The sequence below is a fragment of the Primulina eburnea genome, chromosome 6, assembly GCF_022965805.1.
Source record: "Primulina eburnea isolate SZY01 chromosome 6, ASM2296580v1, whole genome shotgun sequence".
In the NCBI taxonomy this organism is placed as follows: Eukaryota; Viridiplantae; Streptophyta; class Magnoliopsida; order Lamiales; family Gesneriaceae; genus Primulina; species Primulina eburnea.
The window spans coordinates 20,591,170-20,611,830 of NC_133106.1; the positions used below are offsets into that span (position 1 = coordinate 20,591,170).

General features: G+C 38.5%; 1 protein-coding gene across 1 annotated transcript; it reads left to right on the forward strand.

Annotated features, from left to right (window-relative positions):
* Positions 1-19,686: 19,686 nt before the first annotated feature.
* On the forward strand, positions 19,687-20,055 carry LOC140835373 (uncharacterized). Its single transcript, XM_073200864.1, has one exon. The coding sequence runs from the start codon at positions 19,687-19,689 to the stop codon at positions 20,053-20,055; it is 369 nt and encodes a 122-aa protein (XP_073056965.1).
* The last annotated feature ends 606 nt before the right edge of the window (positions 20,056-20,661 follow it).

Consider the following 20,661-nt stretch of genomic DNA (forward strand, 5'->3'; position numbering starts at 1 on the left):
CGGATACAAATCAGGCCGAAGTCTAGGAATAAGACGTACCGTCACCCCGATTGGGAGGGTAGGTGATAGATCGTCTTATTCACACCGGGATCCCTAGAGTTCTAGTCGAGTCGAGTCTAGACACGATTAGATTCGCATTGCATGATTTTATATGAAAGACATTCATATCAGCATGTTTCATGTTTTAGATTGTTTTAATGCATGTATACATGTTTATACTGGGATTTGTTCTCACCGGTTTTCCGGCTGTTGTTATGTCTGTATGTGTGCATAACAACAGGTGGGGCAGGATCTGGGTCGAGACAGAGATGATCGTGTTAGCGTGGAGATCACGGGCGCAGCAGAGTACTAGTGGTCTTTTTATTAGCTTTGGACTATCTTTTGTTTATAGATGGTTGTGGACACTAGTTGTATATAGAATAAGACATGTATCTTTTGTTGTATGTTGTAAAATAAATAAAGAACTTATGCTTGTTTAGTTACATTTGATTTAATATAAAAAGCGAAAAATTGACCCACATTTTAGAATAACGATCCATTTAATCCCAATAAAAAGAATTAGAGCCCGGGTCCCCACAACAGGTGGTATCAGAGCAAGAGTTCTTTTAGACTAAGATAGAATAGAATGAGCGAGGTAGATTGAGTCTTCTTCCTTGCTTTATGATGTGATATCATGATTTATTGCTTTTCGTATTACATGTTGTGTGTTATCTGATTGATTACATCATGTAATTGACTGAATCAGAATCGATTCTGGATCAGAGGTAAATGATCAGAGGAGGGCTGAGACAGTTGTATATCTTGTTTACTAATCTATTGGTTTATTAGATATGCCTCCTAGAAGAGCAGCCGTACCTCTACGACCACCAGCGCCAGAACAGGGGAGTACATCCGGAGAGCACATGGATGTTACTGCGACTCCTATGGAAACTCTGTTGAAACGATTTCAGTCGTTTAGACCACCGACCTTAAAGGGTACAGAACTTGCAGTTGACTGTGAAAGCTGGCTTGAGGATATTGAGATGTTATTCGACTCCTTGGAATACAGTGATGAGAAGAGAGTGAAGCTCATTGGCCATCAACTTCAAGACATAGCCAAGAACTGGTGGTTGAACATGAGAAGAGCACTAGAGCAACGTGGTACAGAGATTACATGGAAAGTGTTCAAGACGGAATTCTATCTGCGTTTCTTTCCTATATCCTACCGTAAGGATAAAGGCGCTGAGTTTGCAAACTTGAGGCAAGGGCAACTGAATATTGAAGAGTACGTCGCTAAATTTTCTTCCTTGCTTCGATTTGCACCTCATGTTTCAGGTAATGATGAGGCCATGGCAGATCAATTTATAAATGGCCTAAACCCAGATATCTTTACGTTGGTAAATACGGGGAGACCGAATAATTTCGCAGATGCGTTAAATCGGGCCAAAGGAGCAGAAGCAGGATTGATAAGACAGCGGAGTGCTCCGTATGTTGCTCCTGTACCAAGACCACTGCAGCCTTCAGTGCAATCTCCTCCTCCTAGATTTGAAAGCGGCGGTAGTAGCAGTGGCAGGAAGGAACAGCTGAAGGCGAAGGGGAAACAGTTTAAAAGACCTGGGAGCAGTTCGTCAAGCTCCAGTGGATCCAGACAGAGTGGTTTTGATCAGAGTACCAGGTATACAGGTGTTTAGTGCAGTTCCTGTGGAGGAAAGCATGCGACTGAACAGTGCCAGGGAGTCACAGGCCGATGCAACATTTGTAGGCAACCGGGGCATTTTGCCAAAGTCTGTCCACAGAGGAGTGTACAGCCAGCCCAGAGTGGACGAGCATCCAGTTCAGTACCTCAGTTTGAACAGCAGGCATCATCGGTTCATTCTTTTCAGCCTCCACCGGCACAGACTCAACCCAGAGCCAGAGGTAGTCAGACTGTGAGTCAATCTCCGAGGCAACAGGCTCAAGTGTTTGCATTGACAGAGGAGCAGGCACAAGATGCGCCAGACGATGTCATTGCGGGTAACTGTTACCTTTATGGTTATCCTGCTTATATATTGATAGATACAGGTACATCGCATACATTCATTTCAGAACGATTTGCATTGTTGCATTCTTTGCCTGTTGAGTCTTTGTTGGATGTTGTGTCTATTACTTCTCCGTTGGGAAGTGGATTGATATCTGTGACTACCGTTAGACATTGCATGTTACAGTTTGAGGGGCACGAAATTGACCTAGATTGTATAGTACTTGGTTTAGCTGATTTTGATTGCATTGTTGGAATTGACATGTTACCTAAGTACAGAGCCACCGTAGACTGTTTTCACAAGATTGTCAGATTCAGACCCGAGATGACAGACGAGTGGAAATTCTACGGGAAGGGTTCCAGATCTCGGATTCCCTTGATTTCGGCTCTAACTATGAATAGATTGTTGCAAAAAGGAGCGGATGGGTTTCTTGTTTATGTTGTAGATATGCAGAAATCAAGCCCGACATTGGCAGATATACCAGTAGTACGGGAGTTTGCAGATATTTTTCCAGATGAGATACCAGGATTACCTCCGATTCGAGAGGTAGATTTTAGTATTGATCTTGTGCCAGGTACTGTCCCTATCTCGAGAGCTCCGTATAGGATGGCACCCATCGAACTGAAAGAATTGAAAGCACAGTTGGAAGATCTGTTAGCCAAGGGATATATTAGACCCAGTGTATCTCCTTGGGGAGCACCAGTGCTGTTTGTGCGAAAGAAGGATGGTTCGATGCGATTATGTATAGATTACCGGCAACTGAATAAGGCAACGATAAAGAATAAATATCTTTTGCCTAGAATTGATGACTTATTTGATCAGTTGCAGGGATCTTCGGTTTATTCCAAGATTGATTTGCGATCCGGATATCATCAGCTCAGAGTTCGAGATGTAGACATACCAAAGACAACATTTCGAACTAGGTATGGGCATTATGAATTTATTGTTATGCCATTTGGTTTAACAAATGCTCCAGCAGTATTTATGGGCTTGATGAATCAAGTTTTTCAGAGGTATTTGGATGATTTTGTGATCGTGTTTATCGATGACATTTTGGTGTATTCGAAAAATAGAAATGAGCATGCAGAGCATCTCAGAATTGTGTTGCAGACACTGAGAAATGAGAGATTGTATGCTAAATTGTCAAAGTGTGAGTTTTGGTTGAATCGAGTTGTCTTCTTGGGGCACATCATATCGGGAGATGGTATTTCTGTAGATCCGAGTAAAGTGGAAGCTGTGATCAATTGGTCAAGACCAACTTCTGTGCCAGAAATACGCAGTTTCATGGGTCTAGCAGGATACTATAGACGATTCATCCAAGATTTCTCCAGTATTGCAAAACCCATCACACAGTTGACACAAAAGAATGCACCATTTGTATGGTCAGAGGAGTGCGAGTCTAGCTTTCTAGAGTTGAAGAAAAGACTGACCAGTGCTCCAGTATTGATGATACCTTCAGGTACAGGTGATTTCGTTGTATATTGTGATGCCTCTCATAGAGGGTTGGGATGTGTTCTTATGCAATGGGGTCATGTGATCGCATACGCCTCGAGACAATTGAAGCCACATGAAGTTCGATACCCCATTCATGATCTAGAATTGGCGGCTATCGTTTTTGCATTGAAGATTTGGCGTCACTATCTCTACGGAGAGAAATTTGAGATTTTCTCCGATCACAAGAGCCTGAAGTACCTATTTTCTCAGTCAGAATTGAATATGAGGCAGCGTAGATGGCTTGATTTACTGAAAGACTTTGATTGCGAAATCAAATATTATCCAGGGAAGTCAAATGCAGCAGCAGATGCCTTAAGTCGAAAGGTATGTTCGTTGTCCTTGTCGACGATAGGTGTTAACAATTTAGTTGAAAATTGCTGCTTGTCTGGATTAGAATTTGATACAGATAGTAAACCACTACGACTTGCTACAATCCAAGTTGAGCCTGATTTGATTATGAGAATCAAAGAAGCACAGAGAAGAGATCAGAATGTGCAGAAATCTGTTCAGATGGTCAGATCAGGGCACATATCAGAATACCAGGTGCGTGATCATGTTTTGTACGTCAATAACCGTCTTGTTGTGCCAGATGTTGCAGATTTGAGACAGCAGATCCTGTCAGAGGCACATTGTAGTCGGTTCAGTATTCACCCTGGTGGCAGAAAAATGTATAATGACTTGAAGACACAGTTCTGGTGGAAACAGATGAAGTCAGACATTGCCGAATTCGTGTCTAAATGCTTAAATTGCCAACAGGTGAAAGCTGAGAGAAAGAAGCCTGGAGGTTTACTTCAGAGCTTAGCCATTCCAGAATGGAAATGGGACCACATTTCCATGGATTTCGTGACGAAGTTACCCCGATCATCCAAAGGCTGTGATTCGATTTGGGTCATTATTGACAGATTTACCAAATCAGCGTGCTTCATTCCGTACAAAATGACTTACAGACACGATCAGATGGCCGAGTTGTATGTCAGAGAGGTCGTCAGATTGCACGGTGTGCCGAAGACGATCGTATCAGATCGTGATCCACGATTCACTTCTCACTTCTGGCATAGTTTGCAGCAGGCTTTGGGTACGACTTTACACCTGAGCACTGCTTATCATCCTCAGACAGACGGACATTCAGAGCGAACTATCCAGACATTAGAGGATATGTTGAGAGCCGTAGTGCTAGATTTTGGCACTAGTTGGCAAGATTCCCTACCTCTTTGCGAATTTTCTTACAATAATAGCTATCAGACGAGCATTGAGATGGCCCCATTTGAAGCTTTATATGGTAAGAAGTGCAGATCTCCGCTATATTGGGATGACATCTCAGAGGTACCAGAACTTGGACCAAATATGATTCGTGACATGATTGAGAAGGTAAAAATCATTCAGAGGCGAATGAAGACCGCACAGGATAGACAAGCGAAGTACGCCAATATCCGACGTAGACCGTTAGTATTTGAGGCAGGAGATAGAGTATTCTTAAAGATTTCTCCTTTCAGAGGCGTTGTAAGATTTGGCAAACGCGGGAAACTATCTCCCCGATACATTGGTCCTTACGAGATTCTTGAGAAGATTGGCGATCGAGCTTACAGACTTGCTTTTCCTCCTTCTCTGTCCGGAATACATGACGTGTTTCATGTATCGATGTTGCGTAGATACATACCAGATATTTCTCATGTCATTCAACTTGACGAAGCTGAACTTGATCAGACTTTGAGCTATGTAGAACAACCGATACAGATACTTGATCGGAAAGAAAAGAAGCTCAGAACGAAGATTATTCCACTTGTGAAAGTTCAGTGGAGTCGTCATGGCATCGAGGAAGCGACTTGGGAAACAGAGGCAGGCATGAAACAGAAACACCCCGAGCTATTTGTATGACGTAAGTAATTATTCAGATTTTGAATTTAAGGCTGCTTTAAATACCTTGATTTATTGAATTCAAGTTCGAGGACGAACTTATGTCTTAAGAGGGGGAGAAATGTAATGCCCAGAACAATGATTACTCATTCCGAATTGATAGATATATGTTATGAATAATGTACATAGAGATAAGAAGTAAGAGAGGAAGAAGTTGGCTTGAAATGTTGAATTCTAGGAATTTAATTCGAAGCTATACCGCACCTGCAGTGCTAGGAGATACCGCACCCGCGGTGTATGGACAGAAAGTTGGTAAGTTTTGTTCGAAGCAACACCGCACACGCGGTATAACAAGACCGCACCCGCGGTGCTGAGACCGCAACCGTGGTAGTAACATGACTGCACCCGCGGTCGACTATTTTGGAAAAATTGTAATCTCGCCGAGACATGAGCGCACCCGCGCTCATGTTAGCACCGCACCCGCGGTGGTGCTGCCGAGAAATCCACTCTCCTTCTCCTATTGACATGTGGCATGGTATATATATAGAAAGGTGCTGATTCACTCATTCTTCACCTCCAGCACAGAGAATCGAGATTCCCTCTAAGCCTCTTTAAGTTTTTCAAGACTTTAAGGTAAGATATCTCAAGATTTAGCCACCCAAATTATATTCCGAGTTGAAATTCTTGTTCGTCTCTTCAAAGGCTACAAAGTGATGTAAGTTTTATGTAATTCCAGCATGTTTCGAATTAGAGATGTTGGGGAAATTGGAATATGATAGTTATAGTGTGTTTTTGATGTTTTGAACATGATATATTCGTAAACGGATCAAAGAACGGAGGTCATATGCATTTCTTATGAATTTCAGCATGTTTAGAAGTAAGACATACCGATTTTGAGTATGGTTTTGTGCATATGATTTGATTATGAGTTGAGAATGATATATGTTGATATCTGTTAATTTGGATTGACCGGTATTAAGAATATACGTCGTTATGCCGTCAGATTGTATCGAGATCGCGTAGTGATTTGGATATGTGTTGATTAGATGAGAGATTGATAGATTGTGTATCAACATTTCCATTTCAGATTCGTATTGGCGATCGTGACAGCGATTGTGCGACGACATGTATAGTACATGTTTTGTTTGGGGAATCATGACTCAATTGAGATCACATTTGAGTTTCCCAACCAAAATCACATACTTGTTTATTGTTTTATTTTGATATGATTATGATATATCTTGACATGATTAGATTTGTTTATAGATCTTGTATGCAAATCATGTTAAGATGATTATGCTTTGTTTACAGATCATGTTGCATTGCATTTAAGATAGGAAAGTTTGGAGATCAGCCAAACTTCTAGACGTTCGGCGATATCACAGCTTAGGGGAAGATCACCACCCCTATTGTAGATGCGGATACAGATCAGGCCGAAGTCTAGGAATAAGACGTACCGTCACCCCGATTGGGAGGGTAGGTGATAGATCGTCTTATTCACACCGGGATCCCTAGAGTTCTAGTCGAGTCGAGTCTAGACACGATTAGATTCGCATTGCATGATTTTATATGAATGACATTCATATCAGCATGTTTCATGTTTTAGATTGTTTTAATGCATGTATACATGTTTATACTGGGATTTTTTCTCACCGGTTTGTCGGCTGTTGTTATGTCTGTATGTGTGCATAACAACAGGTGGGGCAGGATCTGGGTCGAGACAGAGATGATCGTGTTAGCGTGGAGATCACGGGCGCAGCAGAGTACTAGTGGTCTTTTTATTAGCTTTGGACTATCTTTTGTTTATAGATGGTAGTGGACACTAGTTGTATATAGAATAAGACATGTATTTTTGTTGTAAGTTGTAAAATAAATAAAGAACTTATGCTTGTTTAGTTACATTTGATTTAATGTAAAAAGCGAAAAATTGACCCACATTTTAGAATAACGATCCATTTAATCCCAATAAAAAGAATTAGAGCCCGGGTCCCCACAATTCAGTACTGAGAACAATCTCAAAAAATCTCTGTGCAGGAAAAATTGTAGGAGTAATCTATCCAAGGATAGCCTACAACCTGGCAGATCGAGATTTCAGCCGAGCCTTGACATTGTTTCAAAACTTCAAGGAGAAAAGACTGATGAAAAAAAGTAATGGGCCATATTCTATTACCTATTGCATTTCATATGCTCTATCTAATACACATCATTCTGAATTGTTTATTAGAAACGATTTTATTGAAATCCCTGAGATATTCGGAAAAGTTGCTTAGGCAATTTATCCAGAAAGAGTCGAGTTTCTTTTAATACAGGGAACAAATATCCAAATACAAGATAAACCGATTTTACAAAGGAATCAAAGTCTTAGATTGGAATCAAGAAGACTATCTTTTCAAGGAGATAGAATTACGAGCTACAGGTGGGATAAAAAAACTGTAATAGAAATCCAATAGGAGCTAAAAACTTTTTCTACAATAGGAAAACTTAGATGCCCAAAAGGGTGGAAGGAAGTCGAAATAGTATTTGATATTACAAAACAAAGAATTCAATTTCCTTGTAATACCATATATTATTTGAAACAACTTATGATAGGAACTTACCAAGGACTGATTAATATCGGAGAATTGGAAGTACATATCCAAGGAATTCTAGGGAAAGAATCAGATCGACTGATTCTTGGACTAGAGTTTCTCGAGGAACACAAACCTTGGAAACGTCTAGAGTATGGAATGAAGTTTATGGCAGAGGATAAGATGCGTAAAATCCAATGACCACAAGTCCATTCTCGATATAGATTCCAGTAGGAATGTTATATGAACAATATAAGGTAGAAATTTTTCTTCTTATATTGATTCAGGTGCTGGAATCTGTACAGCAAAAATAGGAGTTTTTCCAAATAATTTGGAAGAAGAATTACCAAGATCGCTGGAAGAGATTTTTCCAGACGAATTTTAATCCTATTTAAAAGGATTAAGATGACTGACATCATGATTGGCGGTGCGGGGCAAACACCTTGGTACAAAATAAAAACACCACCAATTTATTTTCATGATACAGGAGCTGACATATTGTTAGGAAATAATTTCCTACAAATGTTCAAATCCTATACTCAAGAAAATGAGGCTAGAAGATTAGTGTTCACCACACCCTGTGATCACAAAATCATAGTCCAGAGACTAAGAGAGGCATTTTACAGAAAATTGTCAATCCAGTTTTGCAGTAAGCGTGGTGATTCAGAAAAACTTCTGAACCAAAAAATGAAGGATTCAAGACGGTTTGGAGAAACAATGCTCCAGTTGAGAGTAGATAATGAACTCCAACCAGAAGATGTAGAATGTCTTAAGATAACTCTACAAACGAATGAAGTAGAGTTTGAATCTAAGGTATCACTGGAAGATGTCAAGAAGATATTAAAGAAAATTACAATGAAGATCCCTTGGCATGGTGGGACAAAAATCAACTCAAAGCGTGCCTTAAGATTAAGGAAGGCAAATAATATGAATTTGTGCATTGCAAGCCTATCCTAATGAATATCATTGATCAAAGGGATATGCAGATTATAATCAAGGAACATTTGGACCTTGGATTGATCAAAGCAGGAATGTCACCATATAGCAGTCCAGGTTTTCTGGTAAGAAATCATGGTGAGATAAAAAGAGGAAAACCCAGAATAATTATTAATTATCAAGAGATTAATAAGATTCTGGAATTTGATGGGTATTTTATACCTTAGTAGAGAACATCTAGTTAGTTGCATACGCAATGCCAAGATTTTCTCTAAGTTTGATTGTAAGTTCGGATTCTATCAAAGTCGGATGTAGGAAGAAAGCAAGAAATTCACAGCTTTTTCCACACCACAAGGACATTATATCTGGGAAGTATTACCAATGAGATTGGCTAATTCACCGCAGATATTTCAAAGAAAGATGGATAATCTTTTTAAAGGTTATTTTAAATTTATGTTTGTCTATATTTATGATGCCTTAATAGCATCTAAAAATATGGAAGAATATGTCAAACATTTAGAAATTTTCTCTAATGTTTGCAAAAAAGAAGGATTGTTTTTATCCGAAAAGAAAGCAGTTATTGTCATAAGAAAGATTGAATTTCTAGGAATATAAATCGATGAGTCTGGAATAATTTTGCAAGATCATATTGTAGAAAAAGTGCAAAATTTTCCAAACGAGTTAAAAGAAAAGAAACAAATTCAATGTTTTCTGGGAGTTGTTAATTTTGCTGGGATGTTTATTAAAAACCTAGCAAAACACATGAAAGTGTTTAGTCCATTGTTGAAAAAGATGCAAGATTTATATGGACAAAAGAACACACAGAAGGACTTGTCTATTTGAAGGAGATTTGTAAGAATCTTCCAAAAATGGCTATTCCTCAAGATGAAGATGATCTGGTATTGTATACCGATGCCATTGATCATTGGTGGGCTGCAGTGTTAACAAAGCTCACACCAGATGGAGAACAACTATGCATGTATTGTAGCGGTTTATTCTCCGATGCAGAAGCCATAAGATGACATATCAACGAGAAGGAATTTTATGCTGGCAAAAAGGGCTTTTGAAAAATGGCCACTATTTTTACTTACAAAGAAACTTACTTTGAAAGTTGATAATACACAGGTAAAGCTTTCTTAAGAATATAATTGAATTTAAACCTGAGAAGGCTAGATTATTAAGATGGCAGGACACTATGTCAGAATTATATTTTTGATGTTGTGATAATTAAATCTCATGAAATATTCTTGCATATTTTTAACAAGAGATGGACAGTGGTGATATCGATGCCATCATCAAGATATAGAGGCATTTGAGGGAACACCTTGAAATGCTTCAAAACAACTTTAACAAGCTGGTCTTAAGCGCATAAGTTGCGGGTAGACTAGAACAAGCTGATAAGAGAGTCATCTCTTATCGAATTACAGGATGTTTACAGGCTTATACTCAGTTATGGTCTATAACACAAAGGCTTATCCTCCAAGGCATTGAGAAACCATTGGTTTCCCAAATGAAGAGTTTTCGAGTACAGGACTCTATACTTGGAACGGGGAATTCAAATACCCTAGGCACAAGTGTTAAGTCGGGATCATCTCCAGATGAGTCGGCTGAAAAAAAAATTGAGACTCCTGATCCTTATCTTGAGTCCTCAAGTCATCCCTTCATCTGGTGGATTGAAGAGGGAGAGATCAACTTAGGCCTCGTACTGACAAAGGAAAATCTAAGGTTGGTACTAACGAAGTTGTAATTTCTCCATTTCAGGTTTATCAGCAGAACTGAGAGAAATTAAAAACAAGAGTTGCCATTAACCCAGCTACCAAAAAGGTTGGTGTTTCAGGAAAATATCCTCGAGTATGGATGAAACCTAATTCCTATCCCAAGGAGGTCAAAGCTTGGTATGAATTCGGGGCTCTTGCCTAGTTTATACTACATCACCCAGCTTTCCAAAAATTTCAAATCTACCAAAATGGATTCAGGAAGCTGTTTATGAAACTTGGGCGAATAATGATTATTTGTCTAGAGGAGATGTTTTGGAGCTATATTTTTTCAGTGCAGCCCCAGAACCACTAGGGAAAGGCTCACACGAAGCCTTTCATTTCATCAAATTAAGAAGGCCAGATACAAATATCCATAAATTTATCAAGGACCCTCCGACAGAAGAAACACCCCTGGTTGTTTCAATAACTGAAGATGATATTTCAACCAGAAGAGCATGGGGTTTATGGGTCTGTCTAACTGAGATGAACAAAGTCAAGTTTCCATTTAAATTTTATCAAAATTCTTTAAATGGATCATTCCTGTTAAACACCATTACAGGAAAAACAACAAGTTTTGTAGCAGAAATATTCGAGAAGAAAAGAAATCTTCTGTGGAATAACAAGATACTGGCCAGTAAAGAGACTCGCCGAAAGTTCTACAATATGGCACATATAGGAAGATGGTCAGAAAACATCTGTCCTGAATGCCAGAATCAGAAAGAGCCGGAATTCGGTAAAGGTTTCAAACCGAGATCTGATCGGAAACATTTTACCGAAGCAAGGACAAGTGGAGAAGGATCACAATCACATTTTCCTCGAGGATACAAAAAGCCAAAGATTCCTCGATAAAGCTAAAAGAGACGTGATAATTCTACTAAGATAAGAAGGACCACCATGTGAAAATTCATGTGAGTGGAATAACAAGGACTACTAATAATGGGTGGTAAATGACACAAGGACCACTCATAATGCGTGGTAAAAGACGAAAGGACATTAGATACTTTATTTGAAAAATGAATCCAATATAATAAACAAGAAAATTGGATCCAAACTTTATACAAGGGTAAATGGAACCAGTTAAACACACCATAAAGAAACCTAAAGAAATGCATTTCACATATATGAACGTTTTCAAAAGAAGGATAAAGTATAAGAGAAAAGAGGCGGATGCTCTTAAATGGCTAGTCCAACATTTCCAGGAAAAAAGAGATGAGATTACCACAGATCTCTTATGTACTCATTGTTACTGGTATCTCGGAGAGATAAAAGAAGATGAAAAGTTAATTTATAGATTAATAATCTAGAAAAAGACAGTTCAAGAAGGGACCACTCAACCACTATAAGATCCCAAGGCAAGATGTAAAGGCTTATGAAGATTTGAAATCTGAGTTTCAAATCCGAAGGAGCCTTCTATAAATAAAGAAGCAGAAGGAAGATGAAGGCATCACTCAACCTCTTCGTTTTTCTTCAAAATCATTTGTAGTATTTTCTTTCAAGTTTATGTGTGTAGTGAGTTCAGCTACTGTTAGTAGCTAACAAGTTTTTCCTCCTCTACAGGAGGTTACTATATAATAAATAAATTTTTGTGTTTGAAAAAAGAGATCTTTGCTCTTAGCCCCTCTCATGTATTATTTTCAAAATTTTATCTTTTATTGTACACCCTAAGATTTGAAACGAATTAGGGTTGTGCCAGTACTGCTGAAGGAATCTGCGTCGGTAACCATCGGTTGCGATCGCGTGGTTGGGCTGTGAGGAGCAGTCTGTAAAATACGGTAGATATAATCCGGTGGAACTCCGATCAAAGAGGATAAAAGATTTAATTTATTAATTTACGGAAACATAATAGGGCCATTATTTACAAATGAAAAATCAATTATTTAAAATAAAAAATAGATGGATAAATTTAGAAATTTGAAAGATATGGGGAGTTGAAACAAAGTTTTAGTGGGGATAGAGAATAAAGAAAAAGTTGAGAATGAGAATAGGGATTTTTTGACAAATTCCCTTTAATAATATCGTAAATTCGTGTATCTATAATCACACACACACATATGTATTATAAAGTTTCTGTTCTTGACACGAAGTACTTTGGTACCATATTATAACTATTTTCCATTTCATTAATAAAAATTAATTAACTTTCAAGTTACTCTCCTACTGGACATAACAAATCACACATATTTGTAATATAATTGTTTATTTTTTTATATGAAAATAAAAAAATCACATATTAGCAAAACAATAATTATAAATTACTACAGTAAAATAATTATAAATATTTTTAATATTCTTTACTTTTATATAATAATAATTAGCACTTAGTAATAATAATTTCGGTGTGTCGATACGACATCAAAGTTTATTTTCATTGTTATCCTTGCGTAATTTTTTATGCAACTTTGATGGTTTGAGCTTATTATCAATCTTCCTACTCATCTCCATCTTTTTTTTTTTTTATTTTTCAATTTTCTCTATTTTATCTCAAAACTCACATGTTTTTTTCCTCTCTCATATATTTTTTTTGTAAATTTTCTTCCTTCAAGTAATTAAATCATACGAGCACGATAAAACCACGATCGATTGTTATTAATTATTTATTAAATTTGAGCCATGCAAAGTAATCGATTCAATGTGACACCAAACTAAATTTAAATATATACTTCTCCTGCTTCAAATAAACTACATGTAAATATAATTAAGAAATATTGAAAAAAATTGACAAACTTATGTTCGGTATAATAATTGTCCTTACTTGGTAGGGAAATCGAACCATGATGTTTGAGCTGCTGTGCGGTTTAAAAGATTTGAGTTGTACAATTACTACTAGCTATAGCTTATGGTAAAGCGGCAAGCGCTCGGTCCTACAATTGGTATCAGAGTCAAGGTCACGAGTTCGATTCCATTGCTTTCAAGGTGTGCAATTATTGAGAGGGAGATTGTTGGATGCAATAATTATTCCTGCTTGGTAGAACGATCGAACTATGGTGCTTGAGCTGCTGTGCGATTTATAAGATTTGAGTTGCACCATTACTACTAGCTATAACTTTTGGTAAAGCGACAAGCGTTCGGTCCTACAACTTATCATATTAATATATTTGAAAAACTGTTCTATAAATTTCAAAAACCAGAATTTACCTAATAAAAAAATGTGATATATATAATTTTATTGTGGGAGAATAATAAAAAAGAAGAAGAAGTCAATTTCAATTATTGGATTGATTTGTAGAATGATTGAATTAATTTCACGTACGTGAAATATGGGTGTGGGCGTATTATATTAAAGATTACGTGAGACAAGTTGGCCTATAACAAACACATGGCAGTGCAGGGGGGTTGAGTAGACACCTATTTTTTTAAAAAGAAAAACATACCCAAATGTCAAGTCAGTTTGCCCATTCCCACACCACGTACGTACACTTATTTGAATCTTCTATAAATTTAGACTTATTTCTTAGGAAGATTTATTAGAAAAGAAAATTCCTGAAGTTAGTGTATAAATTAAAATAGGGGAAATTATTTGAAGTGATATTTGATTTGACAAATGTTTGGTCACTCAATCACATGTATTGCTTTTTGGAAGTGTTAATTTCAAGGTTTCATGCATTATTTCAAATATTATCTAAAATATAGCTAGTATATAGATTTAAAGAATACTCTAGCGCAGAGTCCATGTCATGTCACTGTATGTGTGTATATAGGGCAAAGTTTATATAGAATTATTATACATTCATCCATTTTTTTTAAAAAATAAAAAATATTATCATGAGCCTGTCTCACAAGAGACCTACTCTCACTGTAGAATTGGTGGTTCATGAGTTCAAGTTTAACAAAACGTGCCTGTTCCGCCTTGTGACGGGACGGTTACGACTTGTACCGTCGAACTGGGTCAACGGTGGGTTACCGGTCCGGGTCATGGTTAATTAACCGTGACCCGGGGACACGTCTAAGGATGAGTATGAATTTCTGAACCAATAATAATACATAAATATTTCAGGTCGTTGGTATCGTATCCTTGTTGGGTCCATTTCTGATTAAAATAACTTGCAGTTCAGGCCAGAGGTTGAGCTGTAAGACAGGCATATACATATACATATACTAAAGTGAGAAATCAAGAATATTGGAACAGCCCTTAACATGTAACATAGGCCCCTCCATAAAATATAAATTCCATGTATAATTTCTCCAGGCTACAGTTGATAAAACATAATTTACCAAGTTGGCTCGCTTCAATTTCTTTCGTATTAAGTTCATTAAGACACAAAAAAAAAAAAAACTACAGGGTGGAGACGCTCCACCGCGTGCAGATCGCTCGTTGGGCGAATCTACGATCCAGTCCTGTCATGGCTACACTAGGTCCAGATCATCCCGATGTAGCATAAGCTTTGTTCGATAAATAAAGCGCAATTGTTAGTTTACATGGATCCGTTTTCATGTCATAATTTGTCCTCGACAATCTCCTCCATAGGTTCGATGTGGCGGTAAAACTATTGCACGATAGTCTCGACAAGCTCATCGATTCTATCTTCCACACGCATGTCACGTTCTTCTATAATCTGCACAACGATAAGTCGATAGCACATATGGTTTTTCAAGATGTCCTAATTATATACATGCATGCTTGCTTGCTTTAATTGTATACGGTATATATAGCAAACATATATACTGGAGTTATTCTCACCAACATGAATATTGATTTTGAAGATGTATAAAATATAGGGTTTGGTTCTTATAATTTGTTGAGATGCAGAACAAAGTGTTACGTATCAATCTTCATACATTACAACCCATGCCATAGACACGTAATGGTAGTGGCTTGCTGAAGAATAGGTCAACTGGAGTAGTGGGAATTGAGGATCAAATTATATTAGTTTTTATAATTGGCTTAGTGGTTTAGTGGGTAGTTATTATCATTTAGAATTCCTGATGTCTATAAATAACTGTACTTGTTTTTAAGGAAAGGAATCGGTTATTCAGAAAAATTCACTCATCTCTTCCTAAATTGTTTCTTTTCTTTCTATATCAAATTCTAGCTTATCAATTGGTATCAGAGCCAGGTTACACGACGTATCCATCATGGACACCCGTGGTAAAAGCAATGCAGAATTTCGCAACGACGTCAATGAAATTTTAGCCCGACATGAATCGAACTTTGACCAAGTTCACGTGACCTTGCAAAAGGTGTTAACAGAGCTTCAATCTCTTCAACTCTCGCACAGCCCAAACACGAATCATCTTGAAACCAATCCTTTTGGCAGAAATGAAACCTTACAACAACATACCTCTCGCTCTAACTCCTCCAACGAAAACCATCATCAACATCTTTCCTTGTCATTCCCCAAATTCAATGGGGAAGATTCAACAGGTTGGATCTATAAAGTTGAGCAGTATTTTGAGATAAAAAATATTGCACCAGATGAACAAGTCCAACTAGCTTCCTTTCATTTAGAAGGAATTGCTCTTCAATGGCATCGGTGGTTGACGAAATTCCGCGGGCCATTGGCGTGGAATGAATTCTCTAAAGCTGTTCTTCTTCGTTTTGGCCCAACTGATTACGAAGACCCATCGGAAGCTCTAAGCAGGCTGAAACAAACCACAACAGTAGCAGCTTACCAAGAAGTTTTCGAAAAACTTTCTCACCAAGTTGATGGTCTACCCGAGAATTTCCTCATCGGTTATTTTATTGCAGGTCTTCGTGATGACATCCGTCTAGACGTGAAAATAAAACAACCAAAAGCTCTAACAGATGCCATTGGCGTTGCTCGATTAATAGAGGAGCGAAACCAGTTACAAAAGAAATCAAGCCAGCCATTCCGCCCCACTCCAACTACAGTGGCCCCAAAAGTTAATGCAAATCCTACAGCCGGTATACTAGGACCTCCACCCAACCAGCGTGTTAATTCTACTCCTCCAAATTTCCGTCGAATCACCAACCAAGAGGCACGAGAGAGAAGGGAGAAGGGGCTATGTTTCTATTGTGACGAGAAGTTCATTCCAGGCCATCGATGTGACCGACCACAATTGTTCATGATCGAAGATTCAATACATTCAAGCTCGGGAGATGACGATATCATTCCAGAAGCTCCACAAGGTCTATTGGAAATTCCTGAAATTTCTTTTCATGCCATCACAGGAACTAAGCATCCTCAAACATTGCGTGCCATGGGAAAACTGAAAAACAAGGATATCACGGTGTTAATTGATGGTGGCAGCACTCACAAATTCCTGGATCAATCCATAGTCACTAAGTATGGATTACCGGTGGTCCATGCCAAATGTTTCAAGTCATGGTAGCTAATGTAGAGAAGATAGAATGTTCTGGGCAGTGTCAAGCACTAACCATCATGATCCAGGGTCACTCCATGACAACAGATTATTATATTCTTCCTGTCGCTGTGTGCCAATTGGTTTTGGGGGTACTATGGCTTGAAACTCTTGGACCTATCAAAACTGATTATAGGAGGCTCACAATGACCTTCCGTGTCGACGGAGTCTCCCACACCTTCCAAGGACTGAAGCAGGCTAACATTGAGGCTTTGACAGAGAAGGAATTCAACAACATACATGGTACTGGTTTCTTATTCCAAATTATTTCTATTTCTACAAATAGTAACCAAAATCCATACCCACCTAGCCTCGGCCACCTCTTAGAGGAATTTTCCCACGTCTTTAAAACACCCACTCACTTACCTCCAAAGCGTTTACACGATCACCACATTCCATTGCAACCAAACCAAGGCCCTGTGAGTGTACGATCATACCGATACCCTTACTTCCAAAAAACCGAAATAGAAAGAATGGTGCAAGAGCTACTACAATCAGGGCCTAATAAGACCCAGCAACAACCCATTCTCTTCCCCTGTGTTGTTGGTGAAGAAGGTTGATGGAAACTGGAGATTTTGTGTAGATTATCGAGCATTGAATAACATCACTGTCAAAGATAAATATCCAATACCTGTGATTGACGAGCTTCTGGATGAACTCCATGGAGCCAAAATTTTTTCCAAGTTGGATTTACGTGCTGGCTATCACCAAATTAGAGTAAAAGAGGAAGACATTCCAAAGACGGCTTTTCGAACACATGAAGGGCATTATGAATTCGTTGTGATGCCGTTTGGCCTCACCAATGCACCTGCCACATTCCAAAGCTTAATGAATGATCTCTTTCGTCCTTATCTTCGAAAGTTTATTTTGGTATTCTTTGATGATATTTTGGTGTACTCGAAATCATGCGACGATCATACCGCACATTTGATAATCGTTTTACAAATCTTATCAACTAACCGTTTGTTTGCAAAAGATTTCAAGTGTGAGTTTGGTGTTTCACAGGTTGATTACTTGGGCCACAAAATATCGGAACAAGGAGTGGCGGTGGACCCAACCAAAATACAAGCTGTCATTGAGTGGCCAATCCCAACCACAATAAAAGGTGTCCGAGGATTCTTGGGTTTAGCAGGTTACTATCGAAAGTTTATCCGCAATTTTGGAGGTATAACAGCTCCTTTGACTAAGTTCTTAACCAAGGATGGCTTCGAATGGAATGAGACAACACAAATGGCCTTCAACAAATTGAAAGAGTTGTTGACCTCCCCCGCCTGTTTTATGCCTCCCTGATTTCTCTCAAAGATTTGTAATTGAATGTGATGCTAGTGGGATTGGAATTGGGGCAGTCCTCACTCAAAACAGGCGCCCAATCGCATATTTCAGTGAAGCTTTAAAAGGTTCAGCCTTGGTGTTGTCTACATATGAGAAAGAGATGCTGGCTATTGTTAAGGCCATCAAGAAATGGCGTCCATATCTCCTTGGGAAACCGTTTACATTACGCACCGATCAAAAAAGTCTCAAATATCTATTGGAGCAACGCATCACGACACCGGCACAGACCTGATGGCTTCCAAAGCTCCTTGGTTACGATTATGAGATTGAATACAAGAAAGGAGTTGAAAATCAAAGTGCGGACTCTTTATCACGTGTAGTTGAATTTCAATTTTTGTTTATCTCACTACCCCATGCAGATTGGTGGCCAATACTCCAAAAAAAAGTTGAACAAAACTCATTCTACGAGAAACTGAGAAAAAAAAATCTCATTTATGCTATCGTAATATGCACCTACGAGATGGTGTATGGTTCAAGGGAGATAAAATTTTATTGTGCCCGACATCCACATTGGTTCCACAAATACTTGTTGATTGCCATTCATCTCCAATCGGAGGGCACTTTGGGTTCCACAAAACCCTTTCTCGTATCAAGAAAAGCTTCATTTGGTCAAATATGCGTCAAACAGTGACAGGATTCTTGCAACAATGCGATGTTTCTCAGCGTAACAAGATCGATTGCATGAAACCTGCTGGCCTACTCCAACCATTACCAGTACCTGTTCGCCCTTGGACAGATATTTCAATGGATTTTATTGAAGGGTTACCCCCATATAACGGGTTTACCGTCATCATGGTGGTTGTTGATCGATTGACGAAATATGGTCATTTTGTAGTCATGAAACACCCATTCACAGCACTCACTGTGGCCAAGTCCTTTGTTGCGAATGTGGTTCGTCTCCATGGAGTTCCAACGTCAATTGTTAGCGATCGAGACAAAGTTTTCATTAGTTATTTTTGGCAAGCACTATTTCAGCTACAAGGAACCAAGCTTTTCATGAGTTCAAGTTATCATCCCCAATCCGATGGACAAACCGAGGTAGTGAATCGAGTCTTGGAGCAATATTTAAGATGTTTTGTTAGTGATCAACCACGGAAATGGGCAGAATGGATCCCATGGGCTGTGTTCAGTTACAATACATCAGTCCATTCGTCCACCAAAATGACTCAATTTGAAGCTGTTTACGGTATTCCGCCTCCAACTCCACTAGCTTATATTCCAGGTACAGCTCGTGTTCAAGCGGTTGATGAGTTCTTGCGCGACCGTGACTCCATTTTACGAGTATTGCGCCATAATATATTGATAGCCAGAGATCGAATGAAAAGTATAACTGATCGGAATCGACGAGAGGCTTCTTTCAATATCAGAGATTACGTATATTTAAAGCTCCAACCATACCGCCAAACTTCTGTAGCCTTTTGACGTAATATGAAGCTTGCTCCACGCTTCTTTGGACCATATGAGATCATACAAATAGTTGGTGCAGTAGCGTATAAGTTGGCTCTTCCTCCCGGTTCTCAAATTCACAATGTGTTCCATGTAAGTTTGTTACGTAAAAATCTGGGGCCAATCATTCCGATCTCTGCTCAAATTCCTCCTGTTGCCGATGATTCTACTATTCTTCCTCAACCAGAAGTCATCTTAAACCGGCGAGTAATTCAAAAAGGAAAGTTTCAACCACGATCTGAAGTTTTAGGCAAATGGAAAGGGACACAAGTTGAAGATGCTACATGGGAAAATGCACAACGCTTTGCTAAGATGTATCCTGAATTCATCCTTGAGGACAAGGATGCTTAAGCAAGGGGGAATTGTTACGTGTCAATCTTCATACATTACAGCCCATGCCATAGACACGTAATGGTAGTGGCTTGCTGAAGAATAGGTCAACTGGAGTAGTGGGAATTGAGGATCAAATTATATTAGTTTTTATAATTGGCTTAGTGGTTTAGTGGGTAGTTATTATCATTTAGAATTCCCGATGTCTATAAATAATTGTACTTGTTTTTAAGGAAAGGAATCAGTTGTTCAGAAAAATTCACTCATCTCTTCCTAAATTGTTTCTTTTCTTTCTATATCAAATTCTAGCTTATCACATAGGTATATCAATAATCATAACCCTCACTTGGAGGAATCACAAATAGTTAGCTCGCGAACACGACTAGAAAATATGCATCCAGGTTCAGAAGACTAGAAATCGGCATTCAGGTAAAGATTTTATCACACCCATCTTACACTGATTCAAGTATCTCTAATGGAATGCTAAAGAATGCCATTTTATCAATTTTTCAAACAAAGACAATGTTCTAGCAACCACATGTTGTTATGGCCTAACGCTACAAGAAAATATGCCTTCAACAACACTCAAAAGACAACGGTTTTATTGGAAAACCGTTGTGTTTTTAC

Bases quoted from the DNA above. Each gene is read 5' to 3' on its own strand.
- LOC140835373 (XM_073200864.1), top strand. From the start codon at position 19,687: ATGAAGCTTGCTCCACGCTTCTTTGGACCATATGAGATCATACAAATA.